This window comes from Osmerus eperlanus, chromosome 17, assembly GCF_963692335.1.
Source record: "Osmerus eperlanus chromosome 17, fOsmEpe2.1, whole genome shotgun sequence".
NCBI classification, from domain to species: Eukaryota; Metazoa; Chordata; class Actinopteri; order Osmeriformes; family Osmeridae; genus Osmerus; species Osmerus eperlanus.
In genome coordinates this window covers 14,871,073-14,893,436 of record NC_085034.1, presented here as the reverse complement: position 1 = coordinate 14,893,436, position 22,364 = coordinate 14,871,073, and the positions used below count along the sequence as shown (strand labels likewise).

At 41.8% G+C, this 22,364-nt stretch overlaps 1 protein-coding gene across 4 annotated transcripts in view; it reads left to right on the top strand.

The window, feature by feature from the left end:
- ints13 (integrator complex subunit 13) overlaps positions 1–22,364 on the top strand; it is a 53,160-nt gene that overhangs the window by 13,293 nt on the left and 17,503 nt on the right. For 2 of the 4 annotated variants that reach the window (XM_062482859.1, XM_062482861.1), the window contains exons 4-11: positions 6,507–6,709; positions 7,037–7,117; positions 7,932–8,022; positions 8,265–8,393; positions 11,672–11,695; positions 12,574–12,658; positions 16,378–16,470; positions 17,617–17,706. In XM_062482859.1, the coding sequence (XP_062338843.1) occupies positions 6,507–6,709; positions 7,037–7,117; positions 7,932–8,022; positions 8,265–8,393; positions 11,672–11,695; positions 12,574–12,658; positions 16,378–16,470; positions 17,617–17,706 (796 nt within the window). The remainder of the gene's footprint in view (positions 1–6,506; positions 6,710–7,036; positions 7,118–7,931; positions 8,023–8,264; positions 8,394–11,671; positions 11,696–12,573; positions 12,659–16,377; positions 16,471–17,616; positions 17,707–22,364) is intronic. The other 2 variants (XM_062482860.1, XM_062482862.1) reach the window with 1 other exon arrangement.

Genomic DNA, 22,364 nt, shown 5'->3' with positions numbered 1-22,364 from the left:
AATTCCTGGAACGTTGACTCACGCGCAAAAAGAACTCACTCTGGGGGGACAGTCGAGAAATTTAGAACGTACTCCTCAAAGGGTTGTTATTTAGCTACAATGAGACTAACGTTATGATTGTACTAAGTCTGAGTTAGCGAACGTACATTGACACCTATGGTACTATGTTTACAACATTTGATTCACATTCACTCAGACTATCTCTTACCATTTGTAAGTTAGATGAACTTCATCCACGACGATACCCATTACGTTGGCTTGAAAAACATCGGAGCCTAGCATGTCCCTCCACTTCTTGTTCAGCAGCCAGGATTCCGGCCTTCCGAAAAGGAGCTGGCAACGACCACTGGTAATATCCACCTCGTCGTGCACGCCGAGTTGCATCGCCGTGATTCCCAATTCGGTCGCCTCTTTCACTTGGTCCTCCATGAGAGCAACCAAAGGAGAAACCACAATGGCCACTGGGTTTTCATTGTGTCCCATCTTCTTCGCGACCATCGGGGCCAGCTGATAAATTAAACTTTTACCGAATCCCGTAGGAAGGACGGCAAAAACATCTTTTCCATCGACAAATGCCTTGATTGCATTTCTCTGTTCCTCTTTCAAAATTAATGCGCTGTCGATGTCTTCTAAAACAGACTCGATGGCAGAATCATAACATCCCAGATCTCCAGCGGTAGCCATGTTTGTTCAAAACAAATTCAACTTAAGCGCTCTTTTGTGACGTGGGTGATTACGTTACTGTTGATCATCTGTCCATCATCGTATAAAGCCCGCCCTGGCAATTTCATTGGTCCGCCCAGATTCTGGTTTTCTGTAGTTGTCCCCAATACGAGACCCTCCAGACCCAACTTCCCGACCAAATTTTTTTGTGGGCGGGACGAAGTTGGGCTGGCAGCCAGGCTATAAGTCTACAGCATGGATGTTTCTATACAGTGACAATTTGTGAAGAATATACATTATTCAATGGTTCGCAGTGTTAGGAGGAATCCGCCATTGCTGCTTGCAGCTATATTTTTAGTATTAGTTTTGCTTTGCTTCTTCAGCTACTTAATTTCCCTCTTTTCTGCTGCTTGGCCTCTTAATTGCTGCTTGCAGCTATATTTAATAATGTAATTCTAATTCAACATAGTTATAAAGGGGGTCAGATGGCTGAGCGGTTAGGGAGTCGGGCTATTAATCAGAAGGTTGTTGGTTTGATTCCTGGCCGTGACAAATGACGTTGTGTCCTTGGGCAAGGCACTTCACCCTACTTGCCTCGGGGAGAATGTCCCTGTACTTACTGTAAGTCGCTCTGGATAAGAGTGTCTGCTAAATGACTAAATGTAAATAAAAAGGAAAACATCATGTCCCTCACCCCCATGGGGCCCAAATAACCACCAGGAGAACCGTCTCTGTCCGGCTTTGAATCCATATCGGTGGTGGTGGTTCAACATGGTATTTCAAATTTAGAAACCAGATGGCTTATTAGGAACAGCTTTAAATTATAGATACTGGTTGTCGGTTGCTGATATCAGATGGATCCAAACTTGGGTAGTGAGGATGGGATCCAGAAGGTATGTTGTTTTGCGGTGGGCTATTAATAGTCTGTTTACTTTAGTCCTCAAGTGTCCCGAAGGGGACTAACTGGTTACTGTACTCTCTTTGGGTGGTGGAGGATGTTGCCAGAGGGGACTGCTTCAGAAGGAGATAGGATGCTGGCCACCAAAATGCTATTTAAGTTATTCTGCACATACCAAACCAACACTTTTAGGCACATCTAGCTAAATGTGCCTAAAGCACACAGAACACTGGGTCACTCCTCTCCACTTGCAGTTTGCTTTGGCCAACGACTGGAATGAGCTTCAGAAAATAAACACTTAAGATGAGTTTCATCTCCATCCATAGATTTTGCAACTTGTATTTTAGGGATGCACGATATTGAATTTTAGTCGATAAATACAGACTGAGTTTTGGCAATGATTAAATAAAATAAATTAAATTAATCAATGTACAGCCTGTTAGTTTAATAGCCGTATAAGTTAAGGCGTTAAGCCTACCTGTGACGCGATTTCGGTTTTGGCTTGCCCTTCAAACACCATGTTCTCCTCCAGAATTTTGTCATATACATCCAGCAGCGATCCTGTTCGGGTCTTCTTCTCTGGAGGATTCCGCGTACCGCCATCTCCACTGCTATCCATGTCGTTCAAGACTTTCAGAAGCAGGTCGCAAACACTGCTCTTCTCCTCCAAATCGAAGTAGCGATCTTTGTAACGAGCGTCAAGCATTGTTGCAACCGAATAAAGTGCCTCACGTAGCACACCGTTAAAGCGCTTACTGAAAGCTTCCAACAGGGTACGTTTGGCTGTCTGTACGCCCCCGTCTGTGTCACTGGGCCGGCTAAGTAGTCCTGTAAGGGCCACAACAGCGGGGATCACACCAGCAGCAGAGGCCTCTGCAGAACGTATCTCTCTGGTCAGGTGCTCAAAGGGAGCGAGAAGTGTGATCATGTTTTCAAGAATTCCCCACTGATTTGCCGTCCAAGTTGCAGGGAGCTCGAAATCTAAGGATATGCACCCAATGCCCTCTCTGGTCTACTAGGCTCTGCATCATGTAGTATGTCGAATTCCATCTAGTCACGACATCCTGTTGAAATCGTTTTATTGGCATTCCGAGCTCCCTCTGCACATCTTCTAAGCGACTGTATGCAACCTGAGTGTGCTTGAAATGCCCCACTATTCTCCATCCCACGGCCACAACATCCGCAATGCTACGCTGAGAAAGGACACCTTCATGCACAACCAATTGCAGCGTGTGAGCCATGCATGGGAGACTTGGCACACCATAGTCCACCATTGCTTTTGCCATGTTGCGCGCATTGTCACGTAGCACTACATGCACAGTCTCTTTAGCTATTTTCCATTTCCCAAACATGCCGTCAAAAGCGGATGCTATTGCAGCTGCTGTGTGAGAACCTGAGCACTCCTGAGATTGTAGTACAGCCTTTTTAAGTATGAAGTCTTGATCGAACCATTGAGCTGTGAGACTCAACATGCTGACAGGGCTCACACTAGATGTCCAGATGGCTGTAGTAAAACTAATATGGGTGGCATCAGTGAGGAGCTTCTCTATGTAATTGGAGACCGCACTTTGGAGTTCGGGTAAGGCCACATCAGAAAAATAACGACGGCTAGGCATAGCGTAACGTGGCTCTAAGTGCATCAATAGCCTGCTGAAGCCAACATCTTCCACCACACTGAACGGTTGATTGTCAAGAGCAGGGGTGTTCAATCCTGGTCCTCGAGAGCCCCTGTCCTGCATGTTTTAGATGTTTCCCTGCTCCAGCACACCTGATTCAAATGAATGGTCATTACCCGGCTTCCACAGAGCTTGATAACAACCCATTCATTTGAATCAGGTGTGCTGGAGCAGGAAAACATCTAAAACATGCAGGACAGGGGCTCTCGAGGGCCAGGATTGAACACCCCTGGTCAAGAGCAATAAACTCAATAATTTTTTTGTTCAGAGCTTTCACCGTTGGGTGGTCGTTGCTAAATTTCTTAGCTTTGTCAAATGACTGAAGTAGAGGCTGCTGGCAGGTCTTAGCTGGTGCCGGTTTTTCTGGCTTAGCTTTCAGAAAAGCTTTGTGTAGGTCAGCATGATGGGCTTTGAAATGTGAAATTAAGTTGGTAGTGTTAAACGAGTGTCGTCTCGCCCCTCCTCGCATCACTGACACTTTACAAACTCCGCAAATAGCCATTTTGACATCATCCTTTGATACTGTGAAGTACTGCCACACAGCCGACATGTTGAATTACGTTGTTGGCGCTCATAGTAACTTAAACATTTGCTCCGCTTGCGCATAATTTGCACGTCACCTTATCGGCCAGGTACATCGGCAGAAAGTTTAACATCTGCAGATGCCGATAATTAAGTTTTGAAGCTTTTATCTGCCGATACCGATGTTGTGCAGATATTATCGTGCATCCCTATTATATTTGCTTGTGACAACAGAGATGTGCTGTATCATCCTATGTAGGTCTATCTAAATGTAGTTGTGTTTCCTATCATGTTGTGTTGGTGCCTCTTGTTCTGTCTTAGGTTTTTTTTTTGTAAATGATCTATTTCTTAATCCTTTACCAAACTAGTGGCCTTTTGTCTCTTGCCAGACTGCTCTTGTAAAAATCATTATGTTCTAGACTTTCCTGGTGAAATACAAAAAACTGTATGAATGAAGTGCATGAGCTAAGATAGACCTACTTCCTAAAGTGGCAATTTACCACCCTATATTGAGAAAAAAAGCATAGGATGCAGGGTTCGACATAAGTGTAAGGCTGGGTGTCAAACTTGCCCCCACCTCTCATATGCTAAAGTCTGGAGTTTCTAGACGGTCTCAACTTGATGGCCCTCACACCCCATTCAAGATTTTGTCTGATTGGTTGGTCTTGTGTATAAAGGGAATTGTAATGCATAGTTCTGTGGATTCTTCATCTCCTGAGACTTCTCAGTTCTCCCTTGTCCTACTGTCCTACTCCTTGCTCCTCTTTTGCTTTCTCTCTGATTTACAATGATCATGGTAGAGTAGGTAAGATTTAAAGCTTTCATATTGTAACATGTTTGCCTTGTAATTGATTTCATTCATTTGCAATGTTATTAAATGCGTATTTCATTTAACCGTACTTTAACCATTCTTGCTCTGATTTCACCCATAGAGTCAAATACCTGGAATTCTATTGGTATTGGCATGATTTGGTTCATGCTAATACATAATTCAGTTTCCCATCTTCCTTTAAACCATAGGGGAATTTGTTTTGGTTGTTTGGCCAATATTTAACCCCCTACATAAGCAATGGCCCGGGGCCAGTAAAAAGTAACGTCGGGACAGTTAAACTAGCAACTCACTGGCCCGATCGGGCTTCTGCAAATTATTGATTGAAAAAAAAATAATTGCATCGTAAAAGTTAACATCCTTCATATGTTTTGGTATCTGCTAAACGCATAAATAACTTTGCAGCTCGTGGGGCGCACATTTGGCAAATCAAGAGTTGAGTAGTGAGTGACGAGTGATTGTCAAATTGTAATTCTCTAATCTCAATACATTTTTTAACAACTGGCGCGAGACGAAGATGGCAGCAAAGTAGAGCTACGAGCTCAAACGGAAGCAACTTTTTTTATGGAACTAAGATGCACTGTGTCGTCTGTCGTATGTTTCCGTCTAAAGCAGACAAAAGTGTATCTTTTTACACAGGCACCGACAATGTTCGAAAACAATCCCTGACCAGCCATGCTAGCAGACAGCACGTGGTTTGCGTGACAGTTAAGCGGATGGTTGACAATCCATCTTCCAGGCCGTTGACGCTGGTCAGGAATTTAAATGCAGATGCCCATCGTGTTATTGCACAACTTGGCATATCACGTAAAGACGGGCCAGCCGTTCGCCTTGTTCTCCCGGGCTATTGAACTGCAGCAGAATAATGGTGTCGACTTGGGTACTTAGTATCATACTGATGAAATGCAATGGAAGCTTTTATAAATTAGCATTGAGGGACCAGAGGTTTCAGTTTCAACAAGACAGTCGTGCAGAGATGGCTGTCAGCAGGGAAGAGAGCACGTCATGTTTGAGGTTAAAAATCAATTGTTTTGCTGACTATTACCTTATTATTTTTTATCACTAGAGATATGTGAGATGTGATTTCATTTTAATTATTTTTATATCCAAGATGTGTTTAATAAATGGTTAAACATGTTAACAGAATAACATAACTTCTAAGTCTTTGGTTTTGTTGTAACAATGATAAATTACAACTTTTGGAGGGGGGACCAGTAAAAATGGCCTTGGGGCCAGTAAGTTTCAAACCCACTGGCCCAAGGGGCCAGTCGCAAAAAATGTTATTGTTGAGCCCTGTAGGATGTATTAGCACTGGCATCTCATTGTGCGTTGCATAACACAATCTATTCCTACATTTAAATTCTACACACTTAAGGATCAATTTTGTTTGTAGCAGGGACAGGTCACTTTACTGTGGGTAAAATAGGGGGGTCAGATGGCTGATCGGTTAGGGCAGAGGTCTTCAACCCTGGTCCTCAGGGACCCCCTGTCCTGCACGTTTTAGATGTTTCCCTGCTCCAACACACCTGATTCAAATGAATGGGTCGTTATCTAGTTATGCAGAAGCCTGTTAACGACCATTCATTTGAATCAGGTGTGTTGGAGCAGGGAAACATCTAAAACGTGCAGGACAGGGGGTCCCTGAGGACCAGGGTTGAAGACCTCTGGGTTAGGGAGTTGGGCTATTAATCAGAAGGTTGTTGGTTCGATTCCCGACTGTGCCAAATGACATGTCCTTGGGCAAGGCACTTCACCCTACTTGCCTTGGGTAGAATGTCCCTGTACTCATTGTAAGTTGCTCTGGATAAGAGCGTCTGCTAAATGTAAATTCTAAAGAGCAAGAAACATTGTTTGAAACATTTCGTTTTACTTTTACCTTATTTTGGTGACCTTCCCCATTCCTTTATCCTTGTGTTAGCTCATGTCCGCCCTGGCGGCTGTAGGGCCACCTAATCCCCGGGAAGACCCAGAGTGCTGCAGCGTCCTGCATGGGCTGGTGGCGGCAGTGGAGTCATTGTGCAAGATTACAGAGTTACAACACGAGACGCGCACCACTCTTATGGACACTGCCGAGAGGGTTGCCAACAGAGGGCGCATTATTTGTCTCACCAATGCAAAGAGGTATGTGTGTGAGAAACCTTGCTCAACCAAAAACATATGTACTGCTGTTTTTATGCATCTGCAGGACATGTTTTCGGATTGTCTATCCGTCCATCCCATTCTTGTATGTGTCATTTTCAAGAATTCCTTGAGAGAATTTATTCAAATTTGGACAGACGGATGGAAACTGACACTTGACTGGCAGAGGCACAAAAAACAGCAAGGCGGTTATTTCTAATTGAAGCCTGAAGTGTTAAGCCTGGGTGTAATACTGATTTAATTAAGACTTAATAACTTAAGCATTTCATTCCTTTCAAACGTATATTTTCCCTTTTGTCCGTTTTGCAGTGATACTCATGTACGGATGCTAGAGGATTACGTCCAAGAAACGATCCTAGAGCAAAACAAACTGGCAGCTGGCTCAGATAGGTGTGTTTGCATGTGTACTTGTCTACATTTGTTAGTCTCCTCCTCCTCCTCCTCAATATCTAAAAATGTCCCTGGTTATAAATGTTCTAATTTGGCACATTGATACTACATGCAAGTGGGTACCCCCACACCAAATATAGGCCACATCAGACCATAGGGGGCGCCACAGGGAACGTCCAAAAGATTTTCAAAGTGATGGCATTTCCATCCCATTGCTCCAATTCTTCTGAAACTTGGTGTACATGCCTCATTTGTCATGAGGAACAAAAAAGCCTCAAGGACCCATAAGGTCTGCCATGATGGATTTTCCTGTACAGTGATAATTTGGGAAAACCTTCAAAATCGATCTCCTCTTAAACAAAAGTACAAATTGACTTGAAATTTTGTACAGATATGTATCATTGATGTATTTAAAAACGTTACTTAAGACAGTTGAATCAAATACAAAATGGCTGAAAGGGGTGTATTAATGTAACTGTCCACATTGCCTCAATATGTTTGTGTCACTAAATCAAATGTCATTTTGAATGATGGTTTTTCAAACCTAATAGGCTTTAAGGTGACACCCCCCTGAAATAGTCTGCAAAGTTTAACCTTGGTATGTGAAAATATGACAATTACAGCTGTTTGTGCTTGGACCAAATCTGACAATGCTTGCCATAGGAGAAACAGCTTACTTGTACATGTTTATAATAATTTGCCATTTTGCGGAGGAACCTGCATTGCTGCTTGCAGCTATATTTAATTTGTTTTTACATACAATGATTTATTATTTGAGGGTCATTGCTACAAAATGTTTTTGACTGCATTTCAGACTAATGGCAATCCAACAGTGTGAGCTGGTTCTAGTACACATTTACCCCCAGGGCGAAGACACCTTGGTCTCTGATCGGACAAAAAAAGAGGTGGGTGACAATTAATGAACCTTAAGGTCTATTCTTTTTAATGTGTGTGTATATACTTGTTCATGAATCAGAACAAATGTGCACAGCTTTTTTAGTAGCCTTTGAATCTGGCCAGTATGTTATTCCTTGATGGCCCCCACAACACCCACTTCATATGTAATTACAGTGTTGTTAATATTACTTGATGGTAACGGGGAAGTCAGTGTTAAAAATGAATGACAGCATTCCTCCCCGTTCAATAGGTGTCCCATCTGCTGACTAGTGAGGTCCACAGTGTACGGGCAGGGAGGCATCTGGCCTCTAAACTGAACGTTCTGGTTCAGCAACACTTTGACTTGGCATCTACAACCATCACAAACATACCCATGAAGGTAGTGTTGTGTATTTCTGCAGGTTGTACCTTACTAATTCACCTCAGTTACACCCACTTCCCTCAAACCCACTCCATTTCAAAGGGGTTAAACCAATTCACCTGGGTTAATCAGTTTGAAAATATGAGCTTGCTTTCAAACCGCAGTCATAAGTATTGTCACTGCTCAGAATTATTTTATTCTTCCCATCTGTCCAGGGCTTGAAATTAACTTTTTTACTTGGTGGCACTGGCGCTCCCAACTTAAAAGATGTAGGAGAACCCGCAAAAATGTAGGAGCACCCATCGAACATTAAGGAGCACAACAAAATGTTTTATGTTATAGATTTATTTTGTGCGCTAGTTAGCTCTGTGTCACGTGACAACGGAGCGCAGTGACAAGGAGAGACTGATGGCTAATATCAACAAATCTCAAATCTGCACAAAAGTTTAGAATGTAAAGATTACGTTTAATTAAGGGCTCTTAGGGCCGAATCCTAATACGACCCCTTACCCCTAGCCCTTAGTTTACCCTTGGCCCTCGAAACTGAGGGGTAATGGCTACGTATCCCTAAGAAATGGGACGCCACTTGGTTATGGGTACCTCATCTAGCAAGTATCGATATCTCCAAAGCAAGTAGTGTGATGCACTGATATCAAACGAAATTCGCTGCTAATGGAGTTAACTTAAAACTGTAGACATGCTAGTGAGAGAAATGCAGGACTGTTGTGCAAATCAGCACTGTAACATTAGCGTAGCAAACTAGCGATTTTTAGAAACGTTTCAATCAGAAAAATGGTTGCAAATATATATGTACAGGACTGTGTATAGCACAAAACAAGTCTGTTTTGTGCTATACTGTCATTTTTTTAATCAATTATTTAAGCCATCAATTTATCAATTAAGTAAGGGCAAGGGCTAGGGGTAAGCCCTTACCCCTAGCCCTTAGTTTTGTGCGTTCCCGTGAGAGTAAGTGGTGTCCCAATACTCTTTTTGATCAAGGGGTAGGGCTAGACTGAAAATCTGCGGAATTTTGATAGCCTTCCTGTTCTTGTGTTGGAGCGACCGAAGTTGTTCCACAACAGTTTGACGCCGAATATGGTCGACTGAATGTTGACAGACTTTGCCGAAAAGTATTGATCCATCCTCATAAAGATCGCCTGAAAACTCCCTGGCCCTGCTAATATCCCACTGCAAGTGAATGCAGCACTAGACGACTCCAACCACCCTCCCCACTGCGCCGAGACCTAGGTGAAATCAGTTTTATATTTGAGATTCAACAAACATTCATATTCGTACCTCCGTTCAGGCTTCGTGTCATATTTAGGGACCGGGGTAAAAGAGTAGAGAGCCTGAATGCCAAAAAACCTAGCAGACATTTGAATACACACCATTTTAAGTGTTTATTCAATATCTTTGTCAAAATCGACCATTCAAACTTGTTGCACATTCTTCTACTACTAGCTGGCCAAGTTGTCCAACCTTCGGTTTGGTGATAGGCTACAGTTTATTGTTGAATAAGCAATAGCCAATAAATCAATGAAAACACTTTTTTTTTTTTATCAGTGTTTCCTCAATATCTTTGATTTAAGGCTTTAATAATGTGCCATAATAATGTAGCCTAATGTTTTTGAGTTATAAAAAATGTCTTAATTTGGGGGCATTCCAAATAAACATTGATTCCAAATAAACATTGATTAATATGACTGCAATTAAATCAGCATATATACTTCTGCCACCCTCTCTGCCACCCCATGAATATTTTTCTAGATCCGCCCCTGCTAAGGGTATTTGAATACTGTGCTACCTGCAACAATGGCGGACAGATCATCCAGAGTCCCAAAAATGTAGGATATTTTCGGCTTAAATAAATGATTCCAAAATTACGACTGTCTTGTTTTGTGCTATACACAGTCCTGTACATATGTGTTTGCAACCATGTTCTTAATTGAAATGTTTTAAAAAATCGCTAGTTTGCTATGCTAACGTTACATTGCTGATTTGCACAACAGTCCCGCATTTCTATGATGAGCCTTGAATGTACTCCATGCATGTCTACAGTTTTAAATAAACTCCATTAGCAGCGAATTTCAAACGAATTTTGTTTGATATCAGTGCATAACACTACTTTCTTTGGAGACATCGGTATACGTAACCGTAACCAAGTGGTGTCTCATTTCATAGGGCTATGTAGCCCTTACCCCTCAGTTTCGAGACACAAGGGCTAGGGGTAAACTAAGGGCTAGGGGTAGGGGTAAGACAGAGTATTGGGATTCAGCCTAAGTTTCACGCATTTCAAACATTTCACACGCTCTCACGCAGTAAGGAATAACTTGTCCCGCTATATTAACGATTCAGCAAGTGTTTTGTAAATAAATTAAAACAGATCGCACCAAAACGATTAATTGCACTTGCACAAATGCTCCCAATTATATTTTGAGGTCACGCAGACACAATTTCGGGAGCATATGTGAACAAAATGGTTGCAATTTGAAGCCCTGCTTGAAAGCTTAGGCTTTAACAGCCTAAATGGTTTCTGGGTTGCCTATTACAGTCATTTATGTGCTAGGGTGCAATTACCTGTAATTCTCAGTAAAGACAGGTGTATGTTTAAAATGCTTTTATTTAGTAGGGATTTGACTGCTAGATGAGAGTATTTATGTATGTTTTAAAATGTATTTCTCCATATTGCTGCTTTTGCTGTCTCTGTGCTTCCCCAATCCAGTTTCATGCACATTCTTCTTTTAACCATACAAAGCAAATTACTCTAGAAAACTGAATTAGCTAAGGTAAGCATTTAGAAGTTGCTATTGAAGGCATTGCAACGAGGTCCACTGTTTTCTCTCTCCTGTTTTTGTAGTTCATATGAAGAATATATTAAGTTCTCTCAGACGACAAGCAGTTAACTACCAAATCAAAGCCTTTCTGATGTGTTTCCTGTTTGCATTCAGGATACATTTTTGTTTTGATATTTGACTAATTATAGAGCATCTGACATGTGGATAAGTCTCCAAACGTCTCCTCACAAATCACCTTAAATTATAATATATCAACCCCAAAAAACAGACCACTGCTTGACCATTCCAGTTGATCACTTACATCCTGATGCTGTTTCTGTCACCATATTAAATACATACCATTAAATGTTAATCATACTGCACACATCATGGCCCATTTCATCAGGCCTTAAGCCTAACTTTTTAACTTGCCTTTTTTGTGTTGAATCCATCACATCACAATGTTGATATTACTCTCTAGGAACAGCTGCTGTTTTCATTCTGTATTTTCTGTTTTGCTAGCCCACATTAAATGTTTGCGACCAGGTCAGTACTCTCACACACACCCAAGGGACCGCAGAATGCTCAATACTCCTTCACTACTTTGATTGGCCCTGACTGTATATCCCAGAAAGGCCGAGGACAGGACAGGCAGCTCTGGTCCTGGATCTGCCCCAACGTTGAATGTAGGCTTTTGATTTCAGCCCAACTCCAACACACACACCTAATTGATGACATTTAAGAACCACATTGACCATCAATATACATAATTTTGGTGCTGGGCTAGAACAAAAGTACACAACTAGGACTGGAGCTGCCCATCCCCGGTCTAAATCAACATTAAATGTTTTTGGGCAGGAATGAATGCATCCTGTAGTTGTCCAAACTTTTTCCTTCATATCCCAACCATATGCTGATTACGTTTTGACAATAAGATCTCCATTGAGATACAATTGGTCGCTGCCCCATCCTTCTCCCCCACCCTTTGTAGTGTCTTGCTGTGGTCCTCTGTGCTGTGTTGAGTAGTAGATGTTGATTTTTAGAGCTACTGTAATTGTTAACCTTTCATCACTTACTATCTCATGCTCTCTATCATTTGAGTTGTGAAAATGTCCATGGCTGTGGCAGGCAGGTAGCTGCCTTTTCCCCTTACTTGGTAACAAATTTCTCTGCGTTCCACATGGACCTATGTTATGTATCTGTTGTAATGTTTTCTACTGAGTCACGTACACTTCTGGATGGAGAAGAGTGAGGTTGCATCTTGCTCTGTCACTCACTTCGGATCCTTATGAACATGAAAGCAGGTGTGTGTGTGTGTGTGTGTGCGCACGCACGCACGCATGCATGCACGCCAGAGACTGCACTGATGGCTGAAAATTATATCTTGCTGATCTTTTATTTCCTGTTGCATTATGGACATGAAGGAGGAGCAGCATGCCAACACATCAGCTAATTATGATGTGGAACTTCTCCATCACAAAGACGCCCACCTGGAGTTCTTCAAAAGTGGTATGTACTAGTTGGCGGGCCAAGTAACGAAGCTGAAAAGCCACCTATTGGGGTTCTACCTTTTGTTATTGGGGGCGAAGCCACCTATTGGGGTTCTACCTTTTGTTATTGGGTGAATATAGGCGCAACCTATATATTCTCTCATATATATTTAGGATTCTTCCATCAGGATTGTTGTTATTGCGTTTGTTATAAGCTGCGAAGCCACCTTAAGTGTTTTTACCTCGCTTTCGGCAAGGGCACAACCGTTGTTCTCTCTCATATATGTTTATTAGGGTTCCTCCGGTAGGAGGGAACCTATTGTTTTTGTTAGTATTCTTATTTATTTATTTTTTCTCCTTGCGCCCCAATATCTCAAGTCCCTCATAAATGTTCTAATTTGGCACATTGATACTACATGCAAGTGGGTACCCCCACACCAAATATAGGCCACATCAGACCATAGGGGGCGCCACAGGGAACGTCCAAAAGATTTTCAAAGTGATGGCATTTCCACCCCATTGCTCCAATTCTTCTGAAACTTGGTGTACATGTCTCATTTGTCATGAGGAACAAAAAAGCCTCAAGGACCCATAAGGTCCGCTATGATGGATTTTCCTGTACAGTGATAATTTGGGAAAACCTTCAAAATCGATCTCCTCTTAAACAAAAGGTGAAATTTTGTACAGATATGTATCATTTATGTATTTAAAAACGTTACTTAAGACAGTAGAATCAAATACAAAATGGCTGAAAGGGGTGTATTTATGTAACTGTCCACATTGCCTCAATATGTCTGTGTCACTACATCAAATGTCATTTTGAATGATGGTTTTTCAAACCTAATAGGCTTTAAGGTGACACCCCCCTGAAATAGCCTGCAAAGTTTAACCTTGGTATGTGAAAATATGACAATTACAGCTGTTTGTGCTTGGACCAAATCTGACAATGCTTGCCTTAGGAGAAACGTCTTATTTTATTATCCAGTTACTGAACATAGTAAAGTCCAGGGGCCTCATGTATAAGGATTGCGCAGCTTTTATACCAGAAGATGGCGTACGGCCAAAACTCAAAAAGTACCTACGCACAGAAATATTCACATGTATAAAACCGGTCATACGCCAGGTCCTGCGCACCTTTCCTTTATAAATCACATTCAATGTGAGCCACACGTGAACGAGCCACTGACCCCGCCTTTCCTCCTCCCATAAATGAATATGCAGATGGCCTATAAATGCGCTCCTGAGGTAATTTCTTTGTCTGAATTACCGTATTTCTTCTAATAAACGCCGCCCTCAAATAAACGGCGCACCAAAAATGAACGTTATTTAATAAACGCCGTGGCGTTTATTCGAATAAATACGGTGACTGAGATCGAGGTTCTGACAACAGAGGTAGAGGCGAGAAAATGTGTCCTGTTTGTCGGCCTGTCATCAGGTATTAGGGAGTCAGGTGGCTGAGCGGTGAGGCAGTCGGGCTAGTAATCTGAAGGTTACAGGTTCGATTCCCGGCTGCGCAAAATGACGTTGTGTCCTTGGGCAAGGCACTTCACCCTACTTGCCTCGGGGGGGAATGTCCCTGTACTTACTGTAAGTCACTCTGGATAAGAGCGTCTGCTAAATGTAAATGTAAATGTATTAGCGACAAAAGAAAATTGGCGGAGTGGAAAACTGTCACTATTTGCGCCCTTTCATGTTTTTAACCTGTAGCACTTTGAGGTTTAGCTAAATGTGAAGTGCATTACAAATAAAATCACTATTATTATTATAGGGCCATAAATGATGTGGGTTCAGAGAACCGGACCATGGCAGAAATTAAAAAGAAATGGTCCGATGTAAAACTTTAAATGAAGAAACGAGTGGTGGCACATCGTAACAGCATGGCAGCTATAGGGTTAGCGTGACATGCATTTCCTGAGTGATTTTATCGTTTGTTTGACACCCTCAAGTCTAACAGAAGTTATTAAGTGGTGGCGGATTAAACAGAAGGCTATATAGCATTTCCCGTTTTGGGTTTTGGCATTTTGATGTGATCATCCACATTAATGATCAAACTTTTATTTTTATGTTTTTTGAATAGTCAACGTCATAAACGTAGTAGTGGAAACTTTATTTTCTAATGTTTGTTTCGGCACTTTTCAGTTAGAATTCGCTATGTTACAGAGCCAGACAAGACTTTGCGGACGGTCCGCACATTCTCACGTCTGCTCAAAACTTTCCGTCACGGCCCGTGCATTCTCACGTCAAGTAAATCTTTATGCATCACAAAGTGTGCGTGAAAACCAGCATACGCAAGCTTTTTGTGCGTACGCAACGTTTATACACGAGGCCCCCAGGTTGTAGGTTCAAAACCAGTCTGAGACATTTTTTCTTTTTTTCTTCTGACAACGGTTTCTAGTCTTCCGGTCAATCCGGTTGTAAAACATAGCAATGCGTTTTTATTTGAGCCCATCACAACACTCCGATCATCTGTTTAGCGAGACTGTGTAAACCACTGTAAAACAAGCCAGGTTCACCACAGTAGCTAGCTACTTGTATTAGGGATGCACCGATCCGACTTTTTCAGTACCGATACCGATGCCTGGGCTTTGTGTATCTGTCGATACCCGATACCGATCCGATACCGTTGTTGAATTAATAATAAACTGTATACCTCCCACCTTGTACCTTATACCTCTTCCATCATGTGGAAGAGACTAAAGGCACCAGACTTTCCTAACTAAACATTACTTTCCTAACTAAGACAAAATAACAGATGTAATGTACTGAATTCTTATTTATTTGTCATTTAAAAAACACTTGGGCATTCAAAATTCTAAAATAGAATGTAATCAAACGTATTAAAATAAATTAAATGTAGCAGTAGAAAAACAAAATAGTGTATTGGTCAAACATACAATAGTAATCAAACATTGTTAACATGTAAAAATAAATAAAAATAAAATGAATTCTTATTTATTTGTTGTCGCTGGTGTGTGAACCATGGAAGTTTTTAGCTTGAAGCATTGCACCGTGCGGTGTAAAGTTTGTGTCCAACCAGTGGACACTTAAACTTAAAAGTAACATGGAGCAAGCCAAAGAGTCGGCTGTGTGGAGATATTTCACGCTTGCCACGCCAACTAGTTCGTCGGGTGTTTGCAATGTCTGCAAAGTAGAGCTAAATGTTTTGAGGGGTGGTGTACAATACTACCAATTTAATCAAGCACATCCAAAAGCACAATGCTAGGAGCACGCCGAATTCCTGCAGCTCAACAACTCTACTATACTCGTACATATGTGATCGTTCAAATGCGGGTCTCAAAGCGTAACGTCGCATATGCAATTTCGAAAATTCAAACTGAATATTGTCCGATAGACAAAAACTGTGCGACAAACGCTGTATGGCTTCAATATGTACTAATGAGAAGGCTAACAGGTATCACTAGCATGCTAGTGCTACGAGTATTATGCTTGCTGTGGGGACCGTCGGAAATATTTAGAACTCACGCATCTAAAGGTTTGGTTAACTCATGCTGCTGAAAAATGACATGTGCTGCGAGAAAAAAAAATTGATGGATCGGCCAGTGGATCTGTTCATTTTTCCGATCCTCGATCCAGCTATTTTGTCAATATCGGGGCCGATATCCGATCTTAATATCGGATCGGTGCACCCCTAGTACCATATGTGTTTTGTCATATTCACTTTAGACATTAGCATTGTGAAAATATTTGATTGAATTTTGTTTTGTTTTTTATGTGCAGGTGACCTCCACATGGCAGGCAGTACCAGTCGAGACAGCGGGCTTAAAGAGACAGTTACACTTAAGTGGTGCACTCCTCGCACGAACAGCATAGGTGAGAAATGTAAACCCTGAACAATTCTGAATGATTTGGGGGTTTATCATGTTGATTGTGAGACATGTTTTACTTGTATGATTGTATTGTGCAGTAAACTACTATGCAAAGGAGTGACAAATGTATACATTTTGTTAAAATGTTTTTATTTTGGGGTATCCGTTCTCGTTAAAATATAGTTAACATAATGGATACATGTGCCAATTTCTGAAGTTACGGTAGTACCATGCAGTCGGACGCTGACAAGCACAGTGTTGCCGAAAAAATCTCACCAGAAGTCGCTAGTGGCTCTCTATAAAGTGACAAAGCGACAGTCGTTAAATTGGCAACACTGGACAAGCAGCTAATGCTGCAGGGGCTCCACTAAAAGTTGTCAACAAGAAAAGTGGAGAGCCACATATGGAAATACTTTGGATGGGAGGCAGATGACAATGAGAACATCGTCGATCACCAGAAACCAATTTGCAAACACCACCGTTCATGTCCTTTATGGTTTGCAGCATACTGCAAATGCAATACCTAATACTGGAGCATACGAAAGGAGAGGGCACAACAGGGTTAACACATTTTTACAGAGGCTTTTAGATTATATAGTTGCCGAAATTTGTGTTTGAGTTTGAGATGTATATTTAAGTTTTGTGCTCATTGCCCAAACAAAATTTAAAGGGCCCCACGAAGCATGTTGAATCCACTCTTGCTACTTATAAATTATGTTCAAGTCAAGATATATATATTTTTGCTCTACAAATGATCTCCAAGTCATCTGAGTTCGCTTAATGTCTCCACTCAGTCCACACAAATATTTTGCCTCTAGACCTACATGCATTGTGATTGTACTAATGTATTGTTGTTGTCATAAGTAGGCTACAGCCATAGATATTGTAGGTTACTGTCAACAAATGAGTTGTTCACTAACCTATTTTTGTTTTTTGCTTTGGTATCGGAAATGAAATTTCACTGGTATTAGTGCCGACTACTGACATTTTGGTACCGTGACAGCACTAGCACAGTTTGAGCATTGATATAGGTGCTTGTGGTGAAAAGGCAAAATATTTAATGAAGGAAATAATTTGATCATGCAATAAGACTTTAAAACCATGTCCTGTAGCTTATCTGTATCATCTGTCTTCCATTGGTGCATATCAGAACTGCACTACTGCACCGGAGCCTATCGCATCTCTCCTACAGATGTCAACAGCCGTCCCTCTTCATGTTTGACCAACTTCCTTCTTAATGGTGAGTCTAGCATATAAAGTACATTTCAGGAGTTTGTCCTGGAGATCTGGAGCCATTTGTTACTTCAAAACAATATTAAATTCAAAGAATCTTATTATAATCTACACAGTAGGGATGGGTGTGGTTAATTGAATATCCAAATATCCTGAAGTAAGTTAGTATTCAAATACTTATGAGAGTACTTAATTATAAACTCTTTGAAAAATAAAATAAAATTGGTTATACAAATAAGCCCTCCATTTGACATGAATTGTAATAGCCTAGTTTCGATGTTTAAAATGGCAAAAGAAATTACAAACAGGTACGATATTTTACACGGTCTGATGTGAGTCTCCTTTTTGACGCTCAAAAAAGCGGTGTGGAGGTATTTTGATCAAATTGATTACCAAAATAATGTTACCACAAGTCCACCAGCTCAATGCAAAACCGCATGTGGTTAAACCATAAAGAAACTGCGGGATTGCTGCTGCGGGATTGCTCGTCAAATAAATACAGCCCCTCACCACCTCCTTTTCAATCTTGAAGTGCAGCCGACGCAATCCCGCAGAAAGTATTTTCTACTGCCACCCTGCTCATTAATCGCCTCCGTACTCGACTCTCCCCTGAACATATAGAATGATCATTTTCCTGAATAAGAATGTGTAGGGCTTAATGTGGTTATGGTTAGACACTGTTTAAAAAGTAGGATTCCAGTTCCAATGATCACTCTTTTCAAGTTTGTATGCAATATTTCTCCATGTGTGTCTTTTGTTTATACCAAGGATAGCCTACTTACAGTAAATTCGTCCAATGTATCTTTTAACTGTTTATTTAACAAAATAATAGGCTTAGCATTAGGGCTGTTATAGAGTATTCTACCGAAAATTCCATAGATTAATCGAGTAATCGGATAAAATGTAATTTTGCTTAAAGATCCTGTAACGTGGACCTGGAAACGAGTTTTAAGTTCGCCACACCACAGAATAATGTGTTATTAACTACCCATCCAAATTCAAATGAAAAAATAACACCGACAAGTATGTTAAATTAGGCTTTGAAATCGTGATAAAATCAGCAGTCTTCTCTGCTTGAGACTGGGGGGGCTCCGCCCCCCAGTCTCCGGACTGGGGGGGCTCCGCCCCTCGCTGCCTAGTGCCTACCTCCGACCCAGATACTGGACGCTATGTCAAGCCGAACAAAACCGTATAGATTTAGTATTTATTTGTTCAATGAGTGAAACATAAAGATGCATATAAATGAAATGTTCCCCTGAGCTGTAACAGTAAAAATGGACACCAGAGACAGCAGACAGTGAGCTCTCCAACTAGGCTACTTCTAACACATTAGCTACCATATCACCAAAATACCATCATTCTACACCGAGTAGCCTAATATCAATTTAGCGGTTTGCACTAACTCATAGCAGAGATACCTCTGGAAAAGTTATCTAGTATAATTATAACAAGCACACATAACTGAGTGATGAACTGCTGGCGGCGGTGGATGGTCCAGGTGCGACCGGAGGATGAACGGCCGGAGGGGCGATGCTCGGTACGGCTCCGCTCTGCAAGAGAAGCCGTGTGTTGGTGAACCCCGTCTGTCTCTGGTCCATGTTAAAACTGTCCGCCGTGAAATGGTCCGTGCAGAGGCGGCTGTTGGAGTTTATCCGAAGCTTTCCATGAGCGTGGCTCTTCACAAAATCTATACACCCATTTTTCCTTTCATTATCAATAGGGAACTTAAATGGCGTTGCAGCGCAGCTGGATTTCTTGCATCCAGGGAAGATGCAGTTGTGGGTGGTGGGAGACATCCTGAAGCTAGCTAGCTAGCTGATGTAGGCTACAATAACAGTACAGCTGGAGGAGCCATTCAGTGATCTGGCGTAGATAGGGCGAAATGACGTAGATAGGGCATTTTTTGGCTCCGCCCATTAAAACCTGATCTGAAAACGGAAGAGAAACTGTTTTTCGGTTTAACTCCACATTTCAGTGTGACAAAGTCTTAGCGCTTTGCACATGCTTTCAGGAACTCATTTCACACGTATATAATGTACTTAGAAGCAAAACATGGAATTTACTTTACAGGATCTTTAACAGGGTATATGTCAAACGTCACATGACTAAACCGGAAAACAGGTCTCACCACTTCCGCTGCTGTGCTGACCCAACGCAAAGAACTAATGTTCTTCTATTCTCTTAGCCCAACAGCAAACCCAGCTAGTTCACACAATCAACAATAATATTATTATTATTCTCAGGATTTTAAATTATTTAACTGTGAAGACCATGTATTTATCCATACTGGTTATGTACCAGATGCGGGAAATCCGAACAGTGATTTTTACTGCGTACCTCAGTGTGAAATGACCTGATGGAGACCCATGCAAAATCACTCAAAACACTGGTTCGATTCCAGGCTCTGGCAAGAGTATTTAGCTCTAAACTGGTCAATATACACATTTGGCCAAGGACCACCGCGACATTTGCCTGTAAACAGTGATTCTGACTGTCAGAGACATTTAAATAGCCTGAAACTGGCAAAACTAGCCTGACTAACGGAGGTCGCTTTCTCAGCCAGGCACGTGACGAATGAAACGGGCTCGCTTTCAGAAATCAGACTATCTTTAGATATCAGACTGGCTATCTTTAGCAGGCTCGTATCTACAATAAGCAGTCCTCCCTGATGTTTTAGTGTAGAATGGAGTGAAATACAACATTGTGAACACACTGCCAGTGAGCGACCAGAATCTGACTGAGGTTAACATCAAAACAATGTAACAAGTCTAGTACCAGGGGACGGAGTCTCACTCAGATTCAAGTTTTACACAAATCACACCAAAAATCATACCGCTTGGCTAAATGCAGAATACCCATATCTCTTGAAAGCTGCCCTCCACAACCTTTTTGCTGAAAAATTGACCGACAAAATTATTTACTCTGTGACATGACGCGAACGAGACGTGGCTGCCGCCTACAGTAAGACTATGCGGCGTACCGGGTGAGCCGTTCTCTAAAGACTATCACGACCCAAAAATACCGCTAACTCCTTGCGTCTCCTTACGCTTTGTGGGTGACGTAAGCGCGTTGTGCCACACTAAAAATAATCATTGCGAAAGAACGTGACGTGATCTTTAAAAATAATTTAAAGAAGCTTCGAGGCAGAGGAATTTTCCTCGATCATTTTTTGTAATCGAGTTACTCGAGGAATCGTTGCAGCCCTACTTAGCATTATTGCTCTTGGTTTACGTCTGAAGATATTCGTTTTGTTTTTTGTCTTTGTCATGTTCAATAAATTGATCAGTTTTTTTCTTTATTTAGGCCTAACTGTTATTTATTCTAATAGCTTGACAGTCACAATTCTTGCTAGAATTTCTAGTGGTTCATGTGTTTACTGTATGAATTGCGTCATGTCAGGCTAATTCAGGGCTTGAAATTAACTTTTTTACATGGTTGCCGTAACAGAGGGGCTCTGTCACTAGCCAGGCTAGCAAATAGACAGTCGTTAGTTAAATCTCCGTGGGTGCAAAGTTCAGCTAGCCTTACCAGTGCATACACGCTAACATACATGCCATCTACATTTCCATTCTAGCGGTCTACCAGGTTACAAGTACTCACACACACAGTAGGGTTACACTTGAAGTTTATTTACGTAATGTCTGTACTGTTGTAGTGTTTTGTGTTGTGTGCTGTCCCTGTTCAGTTTGTGTTACCGTGTCGTCCGCTGACTTCTGACTTCCGGGTATGGCACACGAGGAAGGCCAACTAGAATGATAGTCAAGGGGGTGAATAAATGGTGTTGGTGCCTCGCTGCACAGGTGCAGTGCGAGTGGTGGAAGGTACCATTTATGAAATTGACGAACGGACACAGAGTTGTCGGTGATGGAATAATGTTTTGTATGTGTCTGTACACTGTCAACAGCATAAGTAGTTATTGTGCAGTTGGTATGGTGGGCGGGGCTACCGGTATAGTTTAAGTTCAAGTCTTTTATTGTCAGATGCACAGAACAACACAGGGTCAGACTGGGCACTGAAATTCTTAGGACAAAACAACGCAAAGCAACCTGGCATAACATAACGTACCAACTGCACTGTTATGCCATAACTGTTGTCCAGTCTGCGTGTGCGAGACCGAATGCTCCGTTATCGCCTGCCAGAAGACAACGGGGTAAAAAGACTGAAGGATGCGGGGTAAGTCTCTTAGAATCCTGCCAGCTTTCTTGAGGCAATGTGTGTGGTGGGTGTCCTTTAGGGCTGGGAGCTTCCTGCTGATGATTAAATCAGCAGACCGGACCACACTACGTAGGGCTTTGTGGTCCATGTCTGTGTAGCTCCCATAGCACACAGTGATGCAACCAGTCAGTACAGTGTTTCCGCTAGGATTTTTTTTCGCAGTGGTTGCAGGCCTCTCCCCCCCCTCCCCCCCCACACCAACAAATGTTTTACGTATGAAACGGAACTGTCTGCTTAATTTGATCTTAACATATAGGCTAAGCATTCTGTAGCAAATACTAACAATACACCCACTATTAATTACATTATCTTAATGCAGTGTAACTACTTCAGCATAATAAGGCACCTAAAATACAAACGTGAGCAAGGGCAAGGGCGTTCAGCAATCAGTATCGAATCAACAGCCAAGTGCAATTTAGCTAGCAGGTGAAGAATACAAACAACAAAAAT